Source organism: Eumetopias jubatus, unplaced genomic scaffold (assembly GCF_037043125.1).
Source record: "Eumetopias jubatus isolate StellerSeaLion01/CBP00866 unplaced genomic scaffold, mEumJub1_p1.0 scaffold_2, whole genome shotgun sequence".
Classification (NCBI taxonomy): Eukaryota; Metazoa; Chordata; class Mammalia; order Carnivora; family Otariidae; genus Eumetopias; species Eumetopias jubatus.
In genome coordinates, this window is record NW_028274808.1 from 80367251 (window position 1) to 80390954 (window position 23704).

General features: G+C 36.7%; 1 protein-coding gene across 1 annotated transcript in view; it reads left to right on the top strand.

Annotated features, from left to right (window-relative positions):
- Positions 1 to 23704, top strand: part of TTC29 (tetratricopeptide repeat domain 29) — a 240110-nt gene that overhangs the window by 72136 nt on the left and 144270 nt on the right. The window contains exons 5-6 of the mRNA XM_028125309.2: positions 9235 to 9447; positions 17437 to 17522. Of these exons, the coding sequence (XP_027981110.2) occupies positions 9235 to 9447; positions 17437 to 17522 (299 nt within the window). The remainder of the gene's footprint in view (positions 1 to 9234; positions 9448 to 17436; positions 17523 to 23704) is intronic.

Below are 23704 nucleotides of genomic sequence, written 5' to 3' on the forward strand. Positions count from 1 at the left end.
TATTCCGTTCAGGTTTTCTAGTACCAATACGAAGTAAAGCCAATCCAAAAAGTGTGTATGAACACCGATTACTCCCAACACACCCTCCCCCCACTGCATGTCTGTCCACAGTGTTTCTCTGTTCATCTCTGCGTGGTTGCAATCTCTTACTACTTCTACCACTGCATTTTTGGAGTATATTCCAAGATTGGATTTTAAAAATGGGCACTACAATACATTTTCAAAGGTGCATCTGATTTGATCAATATTAGAAACTGAGTCACTTTATATTTGAATAAAAGTGAATTTAATAATTAAAGTGTTTTTTTTTTCCCCAGAAGTTAAGTGAATTAGCGTGCTATTTCTATATAAATTAATTGTCACTTTTCAGGGCATGTCAGTTTATTCTCCATCTACTATGTGTACATGTTCATAAGACCTTATAGTATTTAATGAAGAGATCCTTTTTAAGTATTGATAGCCACAAGAAAATTATACCATGTTTGATCTGTGTTAAAGAATCAAAGTCCAAGATCTTTGAATGGAACTTAGAATAAAAATGTAATTAGGTTACGTCCCTGAAGTCTGATATATCTTTAAACAAGACTGCAAATGAAACTTTATTAGAGCTTCAAATGAATTATTTCATTGCCTTTTTTTTAAATTCATTTTCTTCCCCTTCTCTTTCATGTCTGTGTTACTGACACTGCTGCTGTATTTTACCTATCTTTTTCAGGGTGTTTTAATTATTTACTGCTTAACGAGTAGCACAGAGAGGAAGTCTCATTCAGAGGTGCTCTGCAGCTGCAGCGGGTTTTTCTCTTTCAAAGCTTTGCAAGGAGGCCTTATATAGCTGCGCCGATAGCTGCGCCGAGCCTACAGGTCTTTGCCACACTGAATAAACTGTTCTAGAGGCAGTGTTTCCTCTGAGTGGCTTAGACAAGGCACTGCCCTTAGAACATCTCTTCAGAGGTACAAGGGCAAAAGAGGTGCTGGATGAAAGTTGGATGCAGTGTGTTGTTGCACTCGTGCCTTAAGTGGCTCTTCGTATTGAAGAAGTGACACTGTTCCCTCATACTTAGTTTTAAAGCATTCCAAATAGCAGGCCCAGCCAGACTCCCTCCAAATGGTAAATCTAAAAAAAAAAAAAAACAAAAAAAACAAAAACGAAAGGATAAAAAGACATGAAAAGTTTCTGAATGCCTACGAAATACCAGGCACCCTGCATGGTGCCCCAGCTGTTTTATGTGCTTTGCAACCACAACCTGAGGCTGGCATTATTATTCTTGTTTCAGAGCACTTAAAGAAATGGTGTGAATGGTCCAATTATGTCATGGTGTTCAGGTTCAAAACTTATTCTCTGCCTTTAAAGTCAAACGTTGGACACAGTTTCTAAAAAGGGGTCACTTGAGGGAGTGAGGTCACTTGAGTGGGCTTTGGGTGGGCATTAGGTCTGCCACCTACTTGGTGTGTGGGCCGAGGAAGAGGGCCACCAAGGCTCATTTTCCTCATCTCTAGAATATGGATACTAACACACATATATATAGCAGCTCCCGTTGTGCGAGGCACACAGTGAGCGCTCAGCTAACATTGTTTTTCTCCCTCCATACTCACCTGAATAGGATATTTTCAGTTTGTTAGGTTTTCGTAATACCCCAAATAGCACATGCTTATTGTCAATCAAAACAACGATGTATTGAGGAAAAGTTAATACTCCCCTCAATCACCTCCATCCTCTGTAAGTTAATCAGTACTGGTACTTTGGTATATATGCTTCCATACATTTCTCTTTGCCCATATCAACAAATACACATAATCAGAATGTGGTTTGTTTAAAATGATGAACAATATATAATTCAAGTAAGAATTACATTATTGATTAAGTCCAGCGCAATATAATTCATTAGTTGATCAGATGTTAATACTGCCGTTATTTCTCCTCAGACTTTTATGCTTGTCAACACTTTTTACTTAGTATTTTAAGATGAGGTGGCAACCATTAAAGTTAAACAATTTATTATATGAGGGAAATAGTAAACTCTGTAAGCTCTGCAATGGCTAGCATTTAGTCCTATTGTTTATGCATTATACAAGTGTTTTGCATTTTTAAAAATTATTCAAGTAATTTTGACACTTATAAACATTTGAGAACAAAGCTGCCTAATCCTTGGAAATTACAAAGCTTAGATAGGAATCAACTATCTGAGTTTTACATTACAGCATAAAGCAGTCGAGCTTGTATACCATTTTCATCAATGACCACAATTCACCTATCTAAAATCACAAACAGCAATAAATATCAATTCCTTCAGAATATTTTAGAAGTGCAGGCAAATCTTCTGGATTTTAAAAATTAACTTACTAGTTGGGTGCTTGGGTGACTTAGTCGGAGTTAAGCGTCCGGCTCTTGATTTCGGCTCAGGTCATGATCTCAGAGTCATGAGATGGAGCCCTGCGTTGAGCCTCTCATCGGGCTTTGTACTGGGCATGGAGCCTGCTTAAGATTCTCCCTCTCCTTCTCCCTGTGCCCCTACCCTTCCCTCTCTAAAAAAGAAAGAAAAAAATTAACTTGCTAGTATTGCCAATATCAGTGATAAACCCTTGGTAAGTTTCTCCCATACCTGTCTTCCTGGTATCCTTTTCATTATCTGGTTTAGTGACCCATATTTTTTAATGGGGATGTGATAGCATTCTTGTAATGTCCATCTGAAATCTTTGTTCAAAATGATAAAGAAACGATTCCATTTTTAGAAATAGCATTTTAAATTTCTTCTAAGTATCCCAAAGTAGCTACTCAAAAGTTATGGGCACATTTTTTTCCTGGTTTATTAGGGATGCTGATGTTGAGTTACAGAACAAAATCTTTGTTTTCCAGCATTCCATTTTTCAGGGGTGTGCAGTGGGTTATAGTCAGAACAAATCCCCTCTGACAAGAGATAAACCCTTGCAAGTGATAGTTTCCACTGGGTAGTGTGACAAGCCCTTAACTATTTCAGCATGTATAGTGCCATTATAATTATCATAATTGAATGTAAAAACCTAAGGATAATATAAATTGTTCATGCAGTTAAACTGAAATGGAAAGCAATGTCTTTTGTTTTTACAAAAGAGTGATAACATTTTTCTCTTTTTGCTACTGTTCAATATTGCTCCTAGCAGATTTTATGTCTACGTTGTATGGAATAGTAACTTAATGCCAAAGATGTCCAGTAGCTCCAGATTAAAATGTAATATAACATACATAAAGCTTATTGTTCCTTTAGGTTGTTGTTTTAAGCTAAAGTGGAATATTTCCCTAAATTCCTCAACAAATGTGCACAATTTACAACTAAATATGCTTAAGACTTATACCAGTGCTGCTGAAGAAATAGGCCTTATGGACCTGTCAAATTATTTTCATGCAGTTGTTTCTGGAGCATTATTTTTACTGGCAAATGTACAAGTTGATAGAAAAAGGAAATAATTAGCTACTTTCAGAATTGCTGAGGCATGGAACTAAAGGAGGCCAGTCTGTGCATCTTAGAGATTGTGACATTTTAAATTACCTGAATAATACCGGGAGCCATCTTTGGACATAATTAACACCTTGCCTAATTACTGTCTGGTCTAGAGAGAGTCACTATTTATGAAATATTATTTTATTCAAACTTGCTTTCACCCTTGTTACACTGCAAAGTTTAGATTTGTGTGCTGTTTTCTTAAGTGGAGCAACTTCTTCTTTTTTTTTTTTCTTTTTTCTTTTTTCTTTTCCCTCCCCCTTCAAGTAATCAATGCACTGCTGAATGAGTTCATTTTAATGCACTCAATCATGCCTCTAATGTTCGTAGCTTACGGGCGCAAGCATCAGTAATGCAGGAATGTTATATGGCTTTAGTTTGGGCCATTTCATAAAATATTCATGGAATCAAAAATGTGCATCAAAATAGCGGCTGGGAGAATTACATTTATGTTCCTGCTTTTATGGCAGCTTCACATTTAAACCCATTTGTGTTAATATCTAGTCAATCTTCCTACTTTAAAAAAAAAAACTAAAATGGGAGAGATCATATACATTCTCTTTTGCTTAATATTTGTTCTAGACATCTGCTGTGATACAACAAATATCTATAAACTTTCAGAGATGTTGTGCAGGGAAGAGGGGTAAGCGACAATTTGGATAATACCCAAATATATAAAATCTTATTTTCTCTACAGAGCTTTGTCTTAACATCCTACCAAGCATTTTGCAGTTTACCACATTGTTTGGGTTTTGTTTGTATTTTTTAAATAAATGGATGGATTTCTTGTATGTGTGGGCTTTAGGTAAAGTGAATCTCCTTTGTAATAGTTTTATTTTGAGAGTGTTGTTTCCTTTAGGTGAAAAACTATAAATGTGTACCAACCTACCTATTGTTTATGTAGATGTCATGTAATTGTTTTTAAGACAAACAAACAAAAACCCAAAACTGAGTCTTAGGATACTTCCATCCATACCTGGACACTTGTTTTACACACTTGTTTGGTGTATCTCCTGAGTGTTTTCTGATAGTACCTCATATTATTGAGTGAACTGATTACTGATGGTATTGGTGGAGGGCCGTCTCGATTCCCTCCCATGAAACATTTTGGCTCCATTTTCTTCCTTGATTCACTTGAAATATTAGTGAAGTCTCTGGAATTTTGCTTAGCATAAAACCATGCATTCCAGGCACTTAGCTGAGCCCTAGTTGTCTTCTTTATGGAGGTTACTCCTGCGATCTTTATTATGCATAGTGATGATGACGATTTGCTTGTAATTCCTGCTGCCATATGAGAAAGCTCACATGCCCCTGGAGACCTTTCCCATGGATGAATATTCCTGAGGGCTTCTCTTTTCTCTCTTGTTTTCAGTGAACTTTTATTTTTGTGGTACCTTGGTGTAACCCTTCTTCTCTCTGCCCTCTTCTTCAATGGAAAATAATGTTACCACTTGATAATTCCAGAGAAGGACAGTTGTCTAGATGCTTGTCCTTCCATAAGATTGGTTGTAGGATCTGGAAATCTCACCCAGTTCTGATATTTTAAAGTTTCTTTGGTAAAAAAGGGTAGACTATATATGAACACTTTGAAGAAGTTACAAAGGGATGCTATGAACCAAAAAACTGGCTCATGATCTTCATTAATTTTTACATTTAGTTTTGTCAAAATGACCACTATAATCATGGCCTTTTAGAATATTTCTCTCAGGTATATTAAATTTAAACTTTTTCAGATAAAACAGGATGCATTATGTCTTAGTAAATATCTAGTCTTATTATTATTATCAGTCTTTACCCAGAAAGTAAGAAAATCTTTGAAATCCTACTCACAGTTGAAAATCTAAATTAAATGGAAATCATTCCATTGTTAATCATGCTTAAAAGGAAATACTTGCATATTTAAATTACTGTGCTCCCTTCATAGTATAGACTATATTTTAATATTCTAAAATCAAATATACCATATTATAATATGTGCTTTCAAATTCTGACCAGCCTTTAGAAAGTGTAGCCAAGTCATTTGTGTGCTCATGATCATTTGGATCAAAACCTTGCTGGCTTATTTGCTGGTCTGCTTGCCACCAAATAACTTTAGAAATGCATCTTTACATCTGAGAAGGACTGGAAAACTCTACTGTCATCTCTGTTTAGGCACCTCGGTTTAAAATAGAATTCCCAGTGGCCTCATCTGTGGCAATGTGGTTAAGGAAGGGGAAGTGAATCCATGAATAGCTAGATGTGGCCACAGCTGACTAAGTCTGGGGCAACCTAGGGATTCTAGGAGCCCCATGGATGTCACCACATGGTTTATGGGAAAATAGGGAATTTAGATGCAGGATGCATAGCTGGTTATACATCAGACTCCTTCAGAAAGACCAATCAGGAACACATCAGGGGCTAGTATCTGTGCTTTTATGTTAGAAATTACCTGCAATTACCTGAATAAGAGTTATAGAACTGGAAGAGTCTAGAAATCATATAGCTCTAACATTGTTTTTAACTTGAGAAATTTATGTCCGGAGAATGTAACTTACTCCACCCTAGGTCCTGACGCTTGGTTTGTTGACTAGCGTCTGGGGTGGTGGAACCAAGAGACATGGGTTTAAATCCTAAACATCACTCTTTAGCTATTTGAGTCATTTAACCTTTGTGAGCCTCAATTTCCTTGTTAGTGTAAAAGTAATGATCATATATACTTTATCAGTTTTTGGAAGGTTAAGTAAAATAACATATGGGGGAAAAACCTTCCGTCTTGACGAGCACCCAGTAGGCCTTCAGGAAAGCGCAGTGACCTGTTCTCTTTCACCCGAGCATCTTACACCAGGCTCCTTCCTCCTGAGAAACATTAAGTTTACTTTTCTGAGAGCTGAACCTTGGCCAGTAATCATGAGCTAAGTAAGACACTGATATGAGCCCTCAAAAGTTTAGTAAAAATCAAACTTAACCACATTCCAAGGTTGCCTGCCATAATAACCAACTGAAACCAATTTCTGCCAAACCCCCTGTACTTCATTTCTCCTTAGACAGCCTGTCCAAGATGCTGAGTAGTGCCCACAACACAGAGGGGAGTCTGGCTGTTAGGTTAGGGAATACAAAGATATAATCCCCACTTTTTCTCCACTCTTCCTCACCTTCACCCCTTTCTCCATTTCCTCCACCTCTCCTTTCCCTACTTTCTACCCTTCCTTCCCTCCTGCTGCCTCTTCTTTCTGCTCCTGAGTAGATCAGATCTTGGACATGGCCATCAGTTCTCATAATACTATTTACATTTCTGCCTATTTGCATCTCATTGTAATTAGCTGGGTTATCCAGAGCTTCACCTCCTGGCTCTCCTCCTGGAATTGTAAGTGAATCTGTTATTTTATAACACACCTTTGGACCCTCTTTCCATCTGGCTATTGTGTGTAACCACAGATGCCATTAAGTCCTTCCTAGTCTCCTTACAGTCCCAATTCTTTTTTTCTGGAACTATCCAGTTTACTCAGAGTTCCCTGTATCTATCTTTCCCTATTCACATGGCCAAAGAGAAATATGTACCTGTACTTTATGAGTAGATAGATGCTGGATGGGAAAAAAAAAAAGAACTCTGGTATACATCTTTCTAGGAATACAGAGCTATACTTTACAGGCAGAAATATAGTTAACAGAGGAAACATAACACACATATATGTCAGTGTTCCATTTGAGTTTTTTAAAAAAATGAGGGTCATGGGTATTTGGAGAAAGGTGTTTCTGGTGAAAGGTGCTACAGGAGAGAGATGAGAAAGTATGCCTGCTGTTGTGGGAAGTAAGAGAAAAATTGTGAGTTAAAATGGGAAGATAGAACAGTGAACTTCAACCTTGAGCATTTGCATCAAAATGAAAAAGGATTGGGCATTATTTTTAAAATAGCTTCTATCATATATTTTTATTACAAAATAAACATACTTTGATGATAGAAACATTAGAAAATGCCAGTAATCAGAAAGGAAAAGGAAACCATCAGTCACCCATGTAACACTGATAATGCTTTGTAAATGTTTTCTGATGTTGTCCAATATTTTCACTTATCACAAACACCTGTCCACGTAAAGAAATATTCTTCTATAGTATCATATTTATGGCTCTGTAGTCTTGTATCATGTGAAAATTTCATAACACAAGTTTCTGAGTGTCTCTGTTGTACACATTCCCCTCTCTGTGTGTGTCCTGGTGAATATGCCTTCCTTCTGCATGGTGCAACAAGGGCTCGGACTGGCCATACCTCTACTCAGTGTTTTTACAGATCATTAGCTTATTGTCCACCTCTGTTTATTGTATTTCTTTGTGAATGCTATTCTTATTTATGTGTATATGCTTTAATACTCCAGTACTAATTTTGATGGCAAATTCAGGGTGAAAATAGGGGGAAATTATATGTAAGAGTCATGGCAGGGGCTGCCATACCCTATATTATCTAACCTGTGATATCTAATGAAACCTATTTGAGAAAATATATTGAGCCTGATTAAGACTTGCATTGGTTAATTTAATCAGCCATGGCAATAGTGCTATAAAGACTCAACTACATTTTTTGCAGAAAGCATAATTTATGCTTAGAGAATTCTGTGCTCAGGTATTGAACATGCATTGATCCATTTCTCACCATAACACCTTGAATACTGTACACTATCATGTAGTGATAGTAAGTAGCCTAAGGCTAAAAGATAGATAAGTAGCGCAGAAAAGATAGTAAGTAGCCTAAGGCTAAACAACGGAAAAGGTAAAGCTGGGTTAGGAACCCAAGGTGTCTGCTTGGAGCCGGCACTCACTCTTAACCACTACTGTTGGAATGCCTACATGCAAGCGTCTTCCCAGTTAATTTCAATGTAGGTAACTCCCAATACCGGGAAAGTGTGTTTACACTACCAGATATGGTGAGGATTTTCACAAGGCAATTCACACGTAAAATACAGTCCACAGTGTGGAACTGCAAACTCCTTTTCCAGAAATGTGCTTGCTTTTATTTCAAGGAGTGAAATGACTGAAAGCTAATTTGGAGTTTTGGCTTTGAGAAGATCTATCTTGAACTGTATTATAAAATATAATCCAGAAAGGCAGCCAAGTTGTATTTTAATTATTAAAAATGAAACAGAGTATACAAATGCCTGTATAATAATTGAATTTGAAATTTGTAACAGACGCATCCTTTCTCAGGGTACCTGAATTCTTCTTGGGATCGAAACATATGCTGTCTGTTGAAAAGCAGCGTAGGATAGTAGTTGAGAGCGTGGGTTCTGGACTCAGACTGCCTGGATATACAAACCCACTAGTCGTGCAATCATGGGCAAAATTCTTAACCTCACTTTCTCTTCTGTAAAATGGAATCATAACAATCCCATTTCACAATAGTATTTTGAAGATTAAATGAGAAATTCATATAAAGCTTGTAGCACATGAATTTGCCTATGTAATGTCAAATAAAGGTTAGCTAACAGGAGTGCTATTCGTAATTATTATTGGGTTTTCACACCATTTCTAAATATGTGTAATCCTAGCCAATTTCTACTTGCCAAGATACATCCGTCCAGCAGGTGTTCATCCAAAATCATTGCTGAGTCTGAGGTTCAAATTGAGATCCCTCCTCTCCCAGCTTAAATCCTCTTCATCCTTAGAAATTCTTGACTGTATTCCATGGTTTCCACCCCCCTTTAATAGTAAAACATAAAGATATATACCAAATTTTTGAAAATATGTTCTGGCTTGTGGTTTATATTTATGAATGGCTTTTATTCTTCAGGTCAGCTTCTGGAAGCTGCTGAGCATTATGAAGCATTCCATCAATTGACGCAAGGGCGGGTATGGAAGGATGAGACAGGCCGCTTTCTCAACTTGTTGGCCTGTGAGAGTCTCCTGAGAACTTACAGATTACTCTCAGACAAAATGCTGGAAAATAAAGAATACAAACAGGCCATCAGAATTCTAATAAAAGCTTCTGAAATAGCCAAAGAAGGTGGGTGGAAAAGAACACTCTCACATTGCTTCCTTTAATGGGCAGACACTGCTTCTCCCAAGAGTGAAGTAAAAACCGTCAAGTGTTTGGGTGATTATTTCCTATGAAATGCAAAGACAAATGCCATCAATATACTTTCAAATTTCACTGTAGAATAGAGGTGCCTTAGTGCTGACAACAAGAAATCCATTAATTTCCTGAAAGCTTTATCTCCAAAATTACAACCCTCTGGGAGTAGTGTTATAAAACAGTGAACCTATAATGAGAAGGTAAGGTCATTTGCAAAAGTTAAGGGTGTGTGTGTGTGTGTGTGTGTGTGCGCGTGTGCGTGCGTGCGTGTGTGTGTGTGTGTGTGTGTGTGTGTTTGAGGGCATGTATTTCTTTCAATCTGAGAGACCTTTCATTGTTTGTAAATTCCCTATTGTCAGGTAATAGGGAAGATAATGATAAATATTTAGTTAGGAGTAACAGGAAAATAGAACTCTGCTATATTTTGGACTCTTGCTTGTCAAGGTGTGGCCTTATGCACTGGCAGCATCAGCATCACTAGAAGCTCATAAGAAAAGCAGTACCTCTGAAACAAATAATACATTATATATTAAAAAAAAAAGAAGAAGATAGCAGGAAGGGAAAAATGAAGGGGGCGGAAATCAGAGGGGGAGATGAACCATGAGAGACGATGGACTCTGAGAAACAAACTGAGGGTTCTAGAGGGGAGGGGGTGGGGGGATGGGTTAGCCTGGTGATGGGTATTAAAGAGGGCACATTCTGCATGGAGCACTGGGTGTTGTATACAAACAATGAATCATGGAACACTACATCAAAAACTAATGATGTATGGTGATTAACATAACATAATAAAGTTTAAAAAATAAATAAATAAATAAATAAATAAATAAATAAATAAATAAATAAAAGAAAAGCAGCATCTCAGGCTCCACCTCAGACCTACTTACTGCCTCGGAATCTGCAGGTTAGCAAGTTCCTCTGGTGATTCGTACGCACACGTACAGCAGTAAAAATGCTTTCATGAGAGCGGACCGTATCCTGAATATTCTATATCATTTGTATATGTATAAAATATAAAGAAAAAATTTGGAGCATATACTCATAAGCTTTTACTTTGTGAAATGCAAAGATATTTTATTACCATAATTTATCAATAGAGTTGACTTTTCATGAAGGAGAAAAAGAAGCTATGCTCCTTAAAGTGTATTAGCTCAAGGGTATACTTAATTGATTGGTTTATCAAGTAACATATAGTTTACTTGGAATTAAGCAGGACTGAATTTCTGGCTGTGATTTTAATTTTCTAAAGAGTAAAAGTAAACATCTTAGCTTATTCTCTCCGTTACTTCTTTTTAGTGATATTATAATAGTCATAAGAAGTCACCCTCATTGAAAGATGTATCCCATTGAATGAACTGCTTTTGAATGACAGGTGATCTAGTACTTTCCCCAAAGGGGTAAACACTGACATAAATAGTTAGCTCTTAGATCAATTTCAGCAACTAACTTTAGTCACATGGAAAGCTATGTGGAATTTCCATGGAAAGTAATGTATCAATTAGGAAAAGGTATTTTGCTTTAGGTTCACATTTGCTAAATTGTAAGTTAGTTTACAAAGAAAGGAAGGCTCCGAAGATCTCTTCACATAGTTGGAGCCTGCCAGGCAGTCTCCTTTTAAAAGGATCTCTTACTTTTCAAAGGACAGATGAGGAGAACAGGAGAAATCTTATGCTATAATAATTTTTTAAATATCTTTTAAAACTGATAAATATTTGCCCCTGTATTTCCCATATAACAAAGTAGGTAGGTTAAGGGATTGCACAGTATCTTACAAGAGCTCTGACAACAGCAGAATGCCCTGGGATAAGGCATTTCTTCTTGCTATTACGTCCTACTTTGGTTAAGGAGCCTGAAGCAGCAAACTGATGATTGTCTGCCTTATAAGGCATGCCTCCTATGTTGATTTGCATAATATTTAAGGAATCCTGACACCCACTGTGGGCCAACTCCTTTACTTGGGCACCTTGGTATAACGCACAAGGATAACCCTGACCGTGCAGTGGTCTCATGATTCTATTATTCTATTATTTTCATTTTTCAGTCATTCATTGGTCTTTAGTGTATTCACAAAGTTATACAACCAAAACACTAATGCCAAACTCACTAGAAGTCACTCCCCATATTTGACTTTCCCTCTCTCATAATAACCATTAAGCTACCTTCTGTCTCTATGGATTTAACTATTCTGGAAAGTTCATATAAATGGAATCATATAATGTGTGTCCTTTGTGTCCAGCTACTTTCACTTAGCATAATGTTTTCAAGTTTCATCCATCTTGTAGCACATATTACTACTACATTCCTTTTTATGGCTGAATAATATTCCATTGTATGGTTATGTCCTATTTTCTTTATCCATTCATCGCCTGATGAACATTTATGTTGTTCCCACCCTTTGTCAACATTTGTGTACAAGTTTTCAAGCCTTTTGTCTCCAGACCTAGAAGTGGAGTTGCTGGGCCATCGGATAACTCTATGTTTAACTTAAGGAGGCGACGACCCAGAGTTTTCCAAAGTAGCTGTCCCATTTTACATTCTTCCCAGCAATGTGTAAAGGTTTCGATTCATCCATAAACTTCCTCACCAGCACTTGTTGCTGTCCTTCTTTTTGCTTATAGCCGTCTTTGTAGGTCTAAAATGATACTTCACTGTGGATTTAATTTACATTTCCCTGCTAGCTAATGATGTTGAGCATCTTTTTGTGGGCTTAGAGGTCATTTGTATATCTTCTCTGTAGAAATGTCTATTCAGATTCTTTGCCCATTTTCAAGTGGGTTGTCAATTTATTACTGAATTGTTTTAAGTATCCTTTATATATTCTAAGTGCAAGTCCTTCATCAGAGATACGACTTGAAAATAATGGGTTTTCTTTTCACTTTCCATTGAAGCACAAGTTCTTTATTTCGGTGAAGTCCAAAATAATTTATTTTTTGTTTTGTTGTTTGTGTTTTTGGTATTATAACTAAGAAGGCTGCCACAAATCCAAGGTCTTGAAGATTTACTCCTACATTTGATTCTAAGTGTTTTGTACAATTTTAATGCCTATATTTAGGCCTATAGCCTATTTTTAAGTGTGTGTGTGAAGGGGGTATGAGGAAGGTCCAACTTCCTGTTTTCCATGTGGCTATCCAGTTGTCCCACTACTATTTGTTGTACACACTATTCTTTTCCAACAATTTGTCTTAGGACCCTCATCAAAAATTAATTGCCCATAAATGTTCTCTGGACTTTTAAGTCTATTGTGGCGATCTATGTATCTGTCCTTATTCCACTACTACATATTCTTGATTACTGTAGTTGTGTAGTAAGTTTTGAAACTGGGAAATGTGAGTCTTCCAATATTCTTTTTCAAGATTGCTTTGGTTATTCTGCATCACTTGCATTTCCACATGAATTTTAGGATTAGCTTGCATATTTCTGCAGAAAGGACAGATGGAATTTTCATAGGGATTGAATTGAAACTGTCAAGCAATTGGGAAAATACTGCTATTTTAACACTCAGTCTTCCAGTCCATGATTATGGGTTATCTGTCCATTTATTACATATTTCATTTCTTTCAATGATATTTTGAATTTTTTAGTGTATACAACTTGCCTTTTTGTTAAATTTATTTCTAATGTTTTTTTCTGATGCTTTTAGAAATGGATTTTTTTCTTTCATTTTCAGATTTTTCATTGCTTGGAGGTAGAAATAAAATTAACTTTTGTATGTTGATCTTCTATCCCGCTAAACTTGTTTATTAGCCTTAATGTTTTTTTATGGATTCCCTAAGATTTTTCCATATATAATATTATGTTATCTGCAAATAGAGCTTTACTTCCTCCTTTCTGATCTTGATGCTGAAGGGTGACAGAACATACAACTCTAAAAACCACTTTGGCATAAGAAGCATTTGAGCTAAAATCACTTGAAAAACAACAGAGGTACAAGAAGGGTATGTAATCTCCCCTTTTCCTCCTGAAAATGGGAGATTAAAAACTGCCATGTGAAAGATGCCCTCCCTGTACCACAAGAAAAGAAATATTCTTCTATGAGGAGTCAGAGCCAAGAGAATTCTATACAAACAGACTTTGTTAAAATAATCCTTATTTTCCTTTAGCCTCCCTGCATTGCTTAGTTACTTTTCCACAGTTGCCTCCCTTTGTTCAACCCAATACTAAAAGCATGTAGATTTTGCAATTTCTTTGGCTCTTCATTCCTTATGAAGGCTCCCATGTCACCTAAAACTTATGTAAATTTGTGTGTTTTTTCTCCTATTAATTTGTCTTATGTCAATTTAATTCTCAGGCCCAGCCAAAAAACCCGTAGAGGTTAGAGTTTGCCTCCCTTACAATGCCTGTTTTTTTCTTGACTAATTGCACTGGCTAGAACTTCCAGCACAGTGTTAAATAGAATTGGTTCCGGAGTGCATCTTTGTCTTCTTCCTGAGCTTAGGGTGAAAGCTCTCAGTCTTTTGCCATTAAGAATGATGTCAGCTGTGGGGTTTTTATTGGTACTCCTTAACATTATTAAGTTCCCTTCTATTCTAAGTTTGTTGAAGATTTTTATCATGCAAAGGGATTGGATTTTGTCAAATGCTTTTTCTGCATCTATTAAGATGATCATTTTATCCTTTCTGTTAATATGGCATATTACTTTGATTGATTTCCATATGTTGAACTAATCTTGCATTCCTGAGATAAATCCCATTTGATCATGGTACATAATCCTTTTTATATGTTGCTGGATTCACTTTGTTAATATTTTGTTGAGGCTTTTATTATCTATATTCATAAGGGATATTGGTTTGTAGTTTTCTTATGATGTCTTTATCTGGTTTAATGTCAAAATAATACTGGCTTCATAGAATGATTTGGGAAGTGTTTTCTCTTAAGTTTTGGAAGAGTTTGTGAAAAACTGATGTTGGTTATTCTTTAAATATTTGGTAAAATTGACCAGTGAGGCCCTCTGGGCCTGGGATTTTCTATGTGGAAAAGAGTTTGATTACTAATTCAATTTCTTTACTTACGGATTTATTCTGATTTTCTGTTTCTTCTTGAGTCAATTTTGGTAGTTTATACCTTTCTAGTAATCTGTCTCTTTCATCTAGTTTATCTAATTTGTTGGTATGTAATTGTCCATAATATTCCCTTATAACCCTTTTTATTTCTCTAAGGTCTATAGTGATCTTCCCTTTTTCATTCCTGAATTAAGTAACTTGAGACATCTCTCTTTTTTCCTTATTCAGTCGAGCTTAAAGGTTTGTCAATTTTGTTGACCTTTTCAATGAAACAATTTTTAGTTTTGCTGATTTTCTCTATTGTTTTTCTGTTTTCTATTTCATTTATTTTCACTTTAGTCTTTATTATTTTCTTCCTTCTGTTTGCTTTGGGTTTGGTTAGTTCTTTTTCTAGTTTTAGAAGATGAAAAGATGTTCCTTATTTTTTAAAATAGGTATTTATAGCTATACATATCCCTTTATGCACTACTATAGCTGGACCCCATTAGTTTTCATTGTTGTTTTTGTTTGTTGTTGTTTTCATTTATTTCTAAGTATTTTCCTGTTTATTACCTTCTGAGTTCTTCTTTGACCCACTAGTTATTTAGGAGTGTGTTTTATTTCCACATACTTGTGAGTCTCCCATATGTTTTGTTATCAATTCCCAATTTCGTTCTCTTGTGAATACCAAGTTCTCAGCTGGATCTACTACCCTGACCACAGTACTTAATATTGAAACCTGCTTTTTTCTCTTTACCCCCGATTTAGCACTCTCGATTCCCCTTGCCCTGCTGTATTTTTTTTCTCCCAGAGTACTTATCACCATACAATTTACCACAAAATTTATTATGTTTATTATTTATTTTGTATCTCTTTCTGTCCCTTTCCTCTAAAATGTAAGCTCTCCAAGGACAGAAAATGTTTCTGGTTAATTTACTGGTGTATTCCAAGTGCTTAGAGCGGTGCCTGACACAGAATAGGTCCTCAGTAAATATTCAGTGAATAAATGAATTAGTGAATATATGTTAGCCAAATAACAAATGGAAGTTTTAAGACACATTTTAATGAAACTTTTGAGTTACTCCCAAACACATTGTCTCTATCCATTAGACCTCTGTGATGACCCCCTCTTTAGATTCTCTACAGACTTAACAGTATAAGAATGGACAATGTAGGTCTTGACAATAGAACATCATATTTCCTTTAACATAACATGAATGATTATTGAATCATTAAAGCCAATACTAATTTAATCCACCCAAATAAACTACACAATAATATAAATAGTATTTTGCCCTTTTTTCCTTTGGTATATATATGTCATTAATAATGCTGACATTTCCCTCCATAATTTTATGCTTTTACTTTATCTTAATTTTGTTTCAATTAGTAAGCAGGAAGAGTTCTCATGCTTAAATCCTATTTTAAAACTAATATTTAGTGTGACTCAACTGTTTCAATTAGCTGCCTCAAAATCTATCAACAAGGGTCGATTTTTCTTTTCTTTGCTAGGCTGCCCTTTACATAAAATTGGATGCAAATGGTGATATTATATCAGCACATGCACTGTTAGTACTTTAACACAGTTACAACATTTAATAGAGCAAGTACAACTTATAAATAATCAACTTTTAAATATCCAAGAGGCAACTTCCCCTCATAACCTCTCCCTCCTACCCCATCCTTCCCTTTCCTAGGTCCATCCTTATCCTTAGCACTTATAAACCTATAGCAGATAAGAAGTTAAGGCCCAGATAAACTGTAAGAGTTAAAAATCCCCAGGCTGGATCAATGGCACCATCAACTCTGCTGAAGTGGGATCTTGAGGCTATAATTCTCTGCAATAATGAAATTGCTTGAGAATAATAATAACAACACTGTCACTGGCATTTGCCATCCTGTTTTCTTGTAGTCTTTCAGTTGAGCCACCGCTTCACAAGTAGTAATTCAGTGAGTGGTGAGAGTGAATATAGTATGGAGAATTGTTAGCTCCTGCTGAAATCCATCATGGCTGGAATACAGAGTTCAGAAATCTAAAGGGGAGGTGGGGGGTGGATCTGCCAGCATTTGTATTACCCAGGAGTTAGGTAACATTAAAAGCCAAAGAGTAGAAAAAGGATAGTATTCTTTTTTAAAAATGAGAAACTAATGGTTCTGGTAAGTCTGTTGATTTATATATTTAGTATATAAATGTAAAATATTTTGTATTTATTAGATGGTATGATATATGTCTTACTGAAGCACGTTACACAACTACACATACTGCTTTGGAAAGAAGATTTTGATAATTCCTGGAATAAAACAAATTCACAGAAATTAGAAAGGCTACAATTCCTTTGAAAAGATGATGAAAAGCATTACCAGTCAGTAGCAAAGAAAAAATGTGTTTGGATTTCAAAATACCCATGGAATGTTTTACCAAGAAGGCAAGCTGTCAGTCATTTTCATCCCAGGTTTTAACCAATAGCTTTTAAATTGAACCTAATCAAAACAATAATTCCTTAATTTGCTAATTATCTGCCCTGTTAGACTTAACTGAATGTCAATTTCTCTGTGTATATGTGTTTGTGCACCATGTAAAGCTGATGCCCTTTACCAATTATTTCATGTCTGTAGTAGCAGCTATGCTGGATGACTATGAGTCTTTACATGGTGGACCAGTATAGAAATTATATACGAATGTCAAAATGATAATACTGAGCTGTGTATGTAGAAGAAAACTCCTCTTACTTACATGGCTAATGCACTATAGTCTAACATTTGTGAGTCGGCCTCCAACATCAGCCTTTTAAAATCAGTACACAGTGAGGTTTCAGGGATTGTTCATAAGTCTGTACACTCTGTTACAACTTTCTCCTGTCTTAAAAAGCAAAAATTCTGCTTATTGTCATAAATCAGTTTCTTTAATGCCATGACAATTTTTCTACTTTTTCAACTTTAGGAAGTGACAAAAAGATGGAAGGAGAAGCTTCCTATTACTTGGGCTTAGCACACCTAGCTGCTGGAGAGTATGAAACAGCATTAACAGTACGTTGAAGTAAACTTCTAATCATTGCCATTTTTAATTTTTACTTTATTGTATTTATTTTACTTTATTGTATGTTGTTATAAAACCAACAGAAATGGGTGGTCCTCTACCTTTATATAGAGACTAAAGCAGAATAACTGTTCTAGAAGCGGAAAAAAATTGGTTTTATTGCTTATAGTAGGCAGTATATAATCAATTACCATGAAGTGCTTTAGGATACATGAAAGTTAAATATATGGAGTAATGTGACCCTCTACACTCACTCCCATATCATTGAGGATGAGAGGATATGGGTTTAAATGATGGCAAACAGTAAATAGTAAAAAAAAAGAAAAGAAAAGAAAAACAACCAAATTACAGTAAACATGATTTGGGAAATTTTGCTTGGAAAAGACTGTGGTTATTAAGCAGTCAGGTGAATTGCATTGTTATGGACTTTTGTGGGGGGAGGCAGCAAAGATGGAGAGCACTGTTAGTTCCAGTCTGAGAAGTAGCCTGCTTCATGATAAAAATCAGTGTGTGCCTATTTTATGACCAGAGTTCATGTGTTTGGCTAAAAAACAAACAAAAATATGTCAAGAGCTATTTTTTTCTGTATTATAACAGAAATCATTTTTTCTTTCATTTTTCTCTTAGCTCTAATATATTTCAAGTGTAGCTTCCTATTTCATTTCACATATATCTCTTGTAATCATTTTATCTGTATACAGTATTGGTTTTATCTTCAGTTTTGAGGATTTCTGATTTGCTGTTTTGGTCAGTCACACCAAGGAGGATTCTTGTACTTGGGCTAGATATTTTTCTCTGTCACCCTTAAAATTGGGGGGGCGCCTGGGTGGCTCAGTTGGTTAAGCATCTGCCTTTGGCTCAGGTCATGATCCCAGGGTTCTGGGATTGAGCCCCACGTCGGGCTCCCTGCTCGGCGGGAAGCCTGCTTCTCCCTCTCCCTCTGCCTGCAGCTGCCCCTGTTTGTGCTCTTTCTGTCTGTGTGTCAAATAAATAAAATCTTTAAAAAAAATTGAGTCATCGTGGGAAACAGACTATTCTAGATGACTCTTCTGCTTAATAGTTTTTGGTTAATGACATACATTCAGCAATGTTGTGTTCTAGGGAACACAGAAGTCAGCACTTCCCTTTAGGAGCTAATTTAATGAGAATGGCCAACTTGAGAACATAACTATAATTCAAAGCAGGATGAACAGGGGTTTTCTGAGTCCGGAGGTAAGAGTGGTTGATTCCAACACTGAAGATCAGGGAGGTTGCATGGAGAGCTTTTGAAGAGCAGGATTTCTACAGACAGAAATTGTGGGAGTCAAGAATGATAGGACATTAGACACAGACACACACAGACACACACACACACACACACACACACACACTCAACATGAACATACTCAGTATGTTTGGGAAGCAATGAATTGTCAAGTGCAGGTATGAAATCAAGATGGAAAATTAGGTGAAAACTAGCTCATGAATTCTCTCTCTCTCTCTCTCCCTTTCTCTCTCTCTCTCTCTCCTGGGCAATGCAAACACACGGCAAAATAAATTCAAGCAATACAATAGAGTTAACATTGAAAAATACACCTTCCCTCCACCCTGGTATTCAGTCTCATTGTTCTTTTCTCAAAGGCAAATGCAGTTACAAGTTTCAGGTTTATCCCTCCAAAAATATTCATATGTATATAGCATATAAGTGCATATACATATGTGTTCTTTTTGTTGTTTGCAAAATTGTACCATTTTATATGTAGTGTTCTGCATCTTGAGTTAACTTCTTCCTCACTGAGGCACAAAGACATGCCTCATTTTAAAAGGGCCACATGGTGTCCCAAGTTATAGTTGTACCATAATGGATTTAACCGGCTCCTGTTGGTGAGCATTTAGGTTATTTCCAAACAAGGTTTTATTGCAAGGTTGTAGCAGTGAACAGCTTTGTGCCAAAGCGAGAGATGATCCACAAAATAAATTCCTAGTGGTGGAAATGCTGGGTCAGGGAAGAGATAAATTATATTCTTTTTCTAAACCTCCCTTCAAAGAAGCTTCATCAGTTTACATTCCAACAAAAATAAATGAAGGTACCTGCTTCCTTTGGACATTAGGCACATATATGTAATGTGTTGCAAATGTTTTTCCAGACCACTGTTTTTTGACCTTACTTATGAAATTTTTCCATGCTGAAATTCCATGACCAAATTTATCGATCTCTTTTTCCATGACTTCTGGATGTTCTTAGGAAGACTGTCCTCGTTCCAAAATTATCATTTTTTTAATCTTATGGGGGATGGAGTGTCTTTTTTTTTTTAAAAGATTTTATTTATTTATTCATGAGAGAGAGAGAGAGAGAGAGAGAAAAGCAGAGGGAAAAGCAGGCTTCCCCACTGAGCAGGGAGCCCGATGCGGGACTCGATCCCAGGAGCCTGGGATCATGACCTGAGCCGAAGGCAGACGCTTAACCATCTGAGCCACCCAGGCGCCCAGGGGATGGAGGGTCTTAAATGCTTTGTTGAGGAGTATGAAACTCATTTTAAGCAATGTGGGATTTTTTAATGATTTTTGATGAGGCTGGTGACGTGATCACATTAATTTATTCACAACTATTTATTAAGTTCCTTCTGTATGACAGACATCATGCAAGGCACTGGATCTGATCTATAATTTTAGGAGATAACACTAGTGGTGTAGTCTAGTAATGAATGGATTGAAGAAGCAATATTTGGCATCTAAGGGACAAATTTCTTGAAACTGTTACTCCTTTCAGAAAAGTATTGAAATTGTTCTCCTGAAAGTATGGAAGCTATAAACCAAACATGAATCTCATGTTCATATTAGCTGTGTGAACTTGGACAAGTCCCTTAAATTCTCTAAGTCTCAATTGCCTCATCTATCCAAGGGGACTAATAACTACACTTACCTTTTTTAGGGTGTAGTGGATTGAATGGTGGCCACAAATGTCCACTTCCTAATCCCTGGGGCCTGTGATTGTTACCTTGTTTGGGAAAAGAGTCTTTGCAGATGTACTTAAATTAAGGGTCTTGAAATGAGGCAATCATCTTGGATTATCTGGGTGGGCTTTAAATCCAATGACAAGAGGCCTTCTAAGAAAAAGGCAGAAGGAAATTTGAAACAAAGGACAAGAAGACACATATAGGGAGGAGACAGCCACATGAAGATGGCGCAGAGATTGGAGTCATGCTGCCACAAGTCAAGGAATGCCTGGAGCCGCCAGAAGCTGGAAGAGGCAGGAGGATCTTCCCCCAGAGCTTTTGAAGGAAACACAGCTCTGCTGATACCTTGATTTCAGACTTCTAGCCTTCAAAACTGTGAAAGAATCAATTTCTTTTATTTTAAGCTATTTAGTTTGTGGTAATTTGTTACATCAGTCCTAGGAAGCTAATACGTAGGGTGATTAGGAGAGATCATTTATATAGAGTTTTAAAAGAGTGCCTGCCTGGTATATAATAAACCTTTGGTAATTGTTACCTTTTATTATTTTTACTCTAACTTAAGTCTCTGGACTTTAGCAGTAGTAGTGAAGATGGAGGGAAGTGGTTTCAGAAGTTATGAAGGACTTGGTAATAGACTAAGTATGGAAAGTGGGGGAGACAGAGGTGCCCAGATGGCCCTAGGTTCCTGGCTGTGAAACTGGATGGATGCTGGGGTCATTTACTAAGCTAGGGAATGCTAATGGATACCCAGGCTTGAGAGAAATGGAGAGTTCACTTTTGAATATGTTGAATTTGAGGAGTTTGGAGTTATCCAAGGAGAGATCAAATAGTGGTATATGTAGGTCTATAGCTCAAGAGGAAGTCTAAATTGGAGATACTATACACATTTGATACCATGTAAATATGTAAGTCTTCAGCATATTGAAGCACTGGAGTGGAGATTTCCTAGAGAGAGTTGATAATGATGAATGAAAAAAGCCTAGGGCCAAGCTGGGTGAAGGAGGTAGGTACAAAGCAGGGGTATCCAGGGAGGTGGGAAGAAAAGCAGGAATAGATGATCATATACAAGCCAAGGAAACCGGGCATATCTAAAAGATAGGAATATGCAAACCCCTTCTGCCTCCTATCCCAGGTTTTGGGCTGGAATGGGAGTCCCTGGAAGATATTTCCTGTCAGAACTCAACCCCTTCCCCCAGGCATATACCTTGGTTAGAGTCAGCATTACTTAATTCTTGTCATTTAATGCTCCATCCAGGGTGGAGGCTTTGGGAAACACGGCAGACCATAGTCCAGGCCCCAGGCTCACTGCTACAGTAATGAGTAGCCTTTGCAGTTGGGAAGAATGAGGGGCTGTCGTCAGAGCCCAGGTCTTGCCTGTAGTAGAATATTATCTTTTTGGAACACAGCTTGCCCAGAACTGAAGGCTTACAGGAACTAAGCTTAAAATTTGGACCAAGTCCATGGGCAGAGCTGTAGGACCAACGAAGGATCTGTTGGCAGATCTGGATATAAGATGCTGAGAGCAAAGTAGAGAAGGCATCAGATTCACAGCTGTACAACAGGAGACGGGGAACAGGTACCAAGAAATCACCGAGGAACAGGAAGCTGGAGTTGGTGTGTGGCTGGGATGGAGAACGGACATGAGCAGTTGGCCCTGATTCGGGCCATGGAGGTCTTCTTGCTCAGGTTGATTTTAGAGGGCAGCCTGTTTTTGCCACTATAATGAAACAGATTTCCACAAAACCTGATATCTTGCTTTGATTTCTGATTGAAGGTCATGTCTTTTCCTTCTCTCTAATACCTAACTTTAGCCACTTTCCCTGCTTCCTTTCAGAGATAAAAGCACTAAAACCCCACAGCAGGACAGAGCACTCCTGATTTAGTGAATATATTATAAAAAATTACATGATCAATTAATAAATAGGATTGATTCATTGATTGATTGATGAGATATCTGCCCAGTTATCTGATCACAAAGTAAACATTCAACATACAAAAAATTTTTCTTTTGAAATCCTCTCTTTTCCAACCTCCCCACCCTGTGCAGTATGACCAACACTATCTTCATCTGTTTGAAGGCATGGACGGTGCTACTGTCATAGTGTGGCTGTGGAGAGGAGTAAGAATGCCCTGAAATCGGCTTGGTCATATTGGAGCCAGCCAAAGACAGCAGATAGTTAGATTCAGCATTTCCCTCCCCTTTTCATAGTCAGTCTTTCATTCTTGGCTTCAAGTCCATATACTCTTCTTAAACTTTTAGTAACTTGCTCTACATTTACCCCTTTCTCTCATGAATTTCTCCCTTTCAATAATGTTCATCTGTTTAAAGATGTTTACGTGATTTGTTCAAAGAAACTTGGCTTAGAGAAACCTGTCACGAGTAAATATTACTGATTAATAGTTCTGATGATCTGAAACAGAAGGGATTTTTGAAATTTTGCTAATGGATCTTAATTTAAGGGCCTTAATCTATTAATAAATGATTAATACATGTAATAGAAGGATATATTGACAAGCATATAAACAGTTTGGTCATCTGTTCCTTGCCAATGAAACGTTCTTTATTGGATGAGAGAATAGGGTTAAACTAAGACCAAATAATGGATTTATTTAGGGCTGATATCCCTGCTAATGAAGAAAGGGTATTTGGGGAAGAGAAGTGATAGTTACTCTAATAAACCTGTGCAGGAGGTCATCAAGACCCTGACATTTAAAGGTGAAAATGCTACCTGCATTTATCAGGTGCTGAGAAAAGAAATAGTAATTCCCTTTGGCCATCATCAATTTAGACCTGCACATGTTACAAGTAGAGTAAATTCTGAATTTTAGAAGGTAAATGTGTCTTATGAAGTCTTAAAATTTCAAAGAGAAAAATATTTTACTAAAAGTCACATTCAAGGTTTTTGCAAAGTTGGACCCACTTCCACAATCAAATATTGCAACTATAAAGTTAATTTAAGAAAAGGGGAGGGCCTCCCTTAGCACTGTTTTATGCGTGAATTTTCTTCCTCTCTAAATATTCCATTCCACTTAATAATTTTAGGAACACTAACTTTAACAATCTTCAGTACATTCAGTGAATTATTTGCTTCTTATTTAGCAATAATGTAACCTATCAAAAATTATACTGTGAAAGCAAAATTCATCATATCAATACTTTGTTTGCTTTTAGTACAAGATTCATCACATGTACTATTATTTAATTATTTCATATATAAAACAGTAGCCGTCTTTAT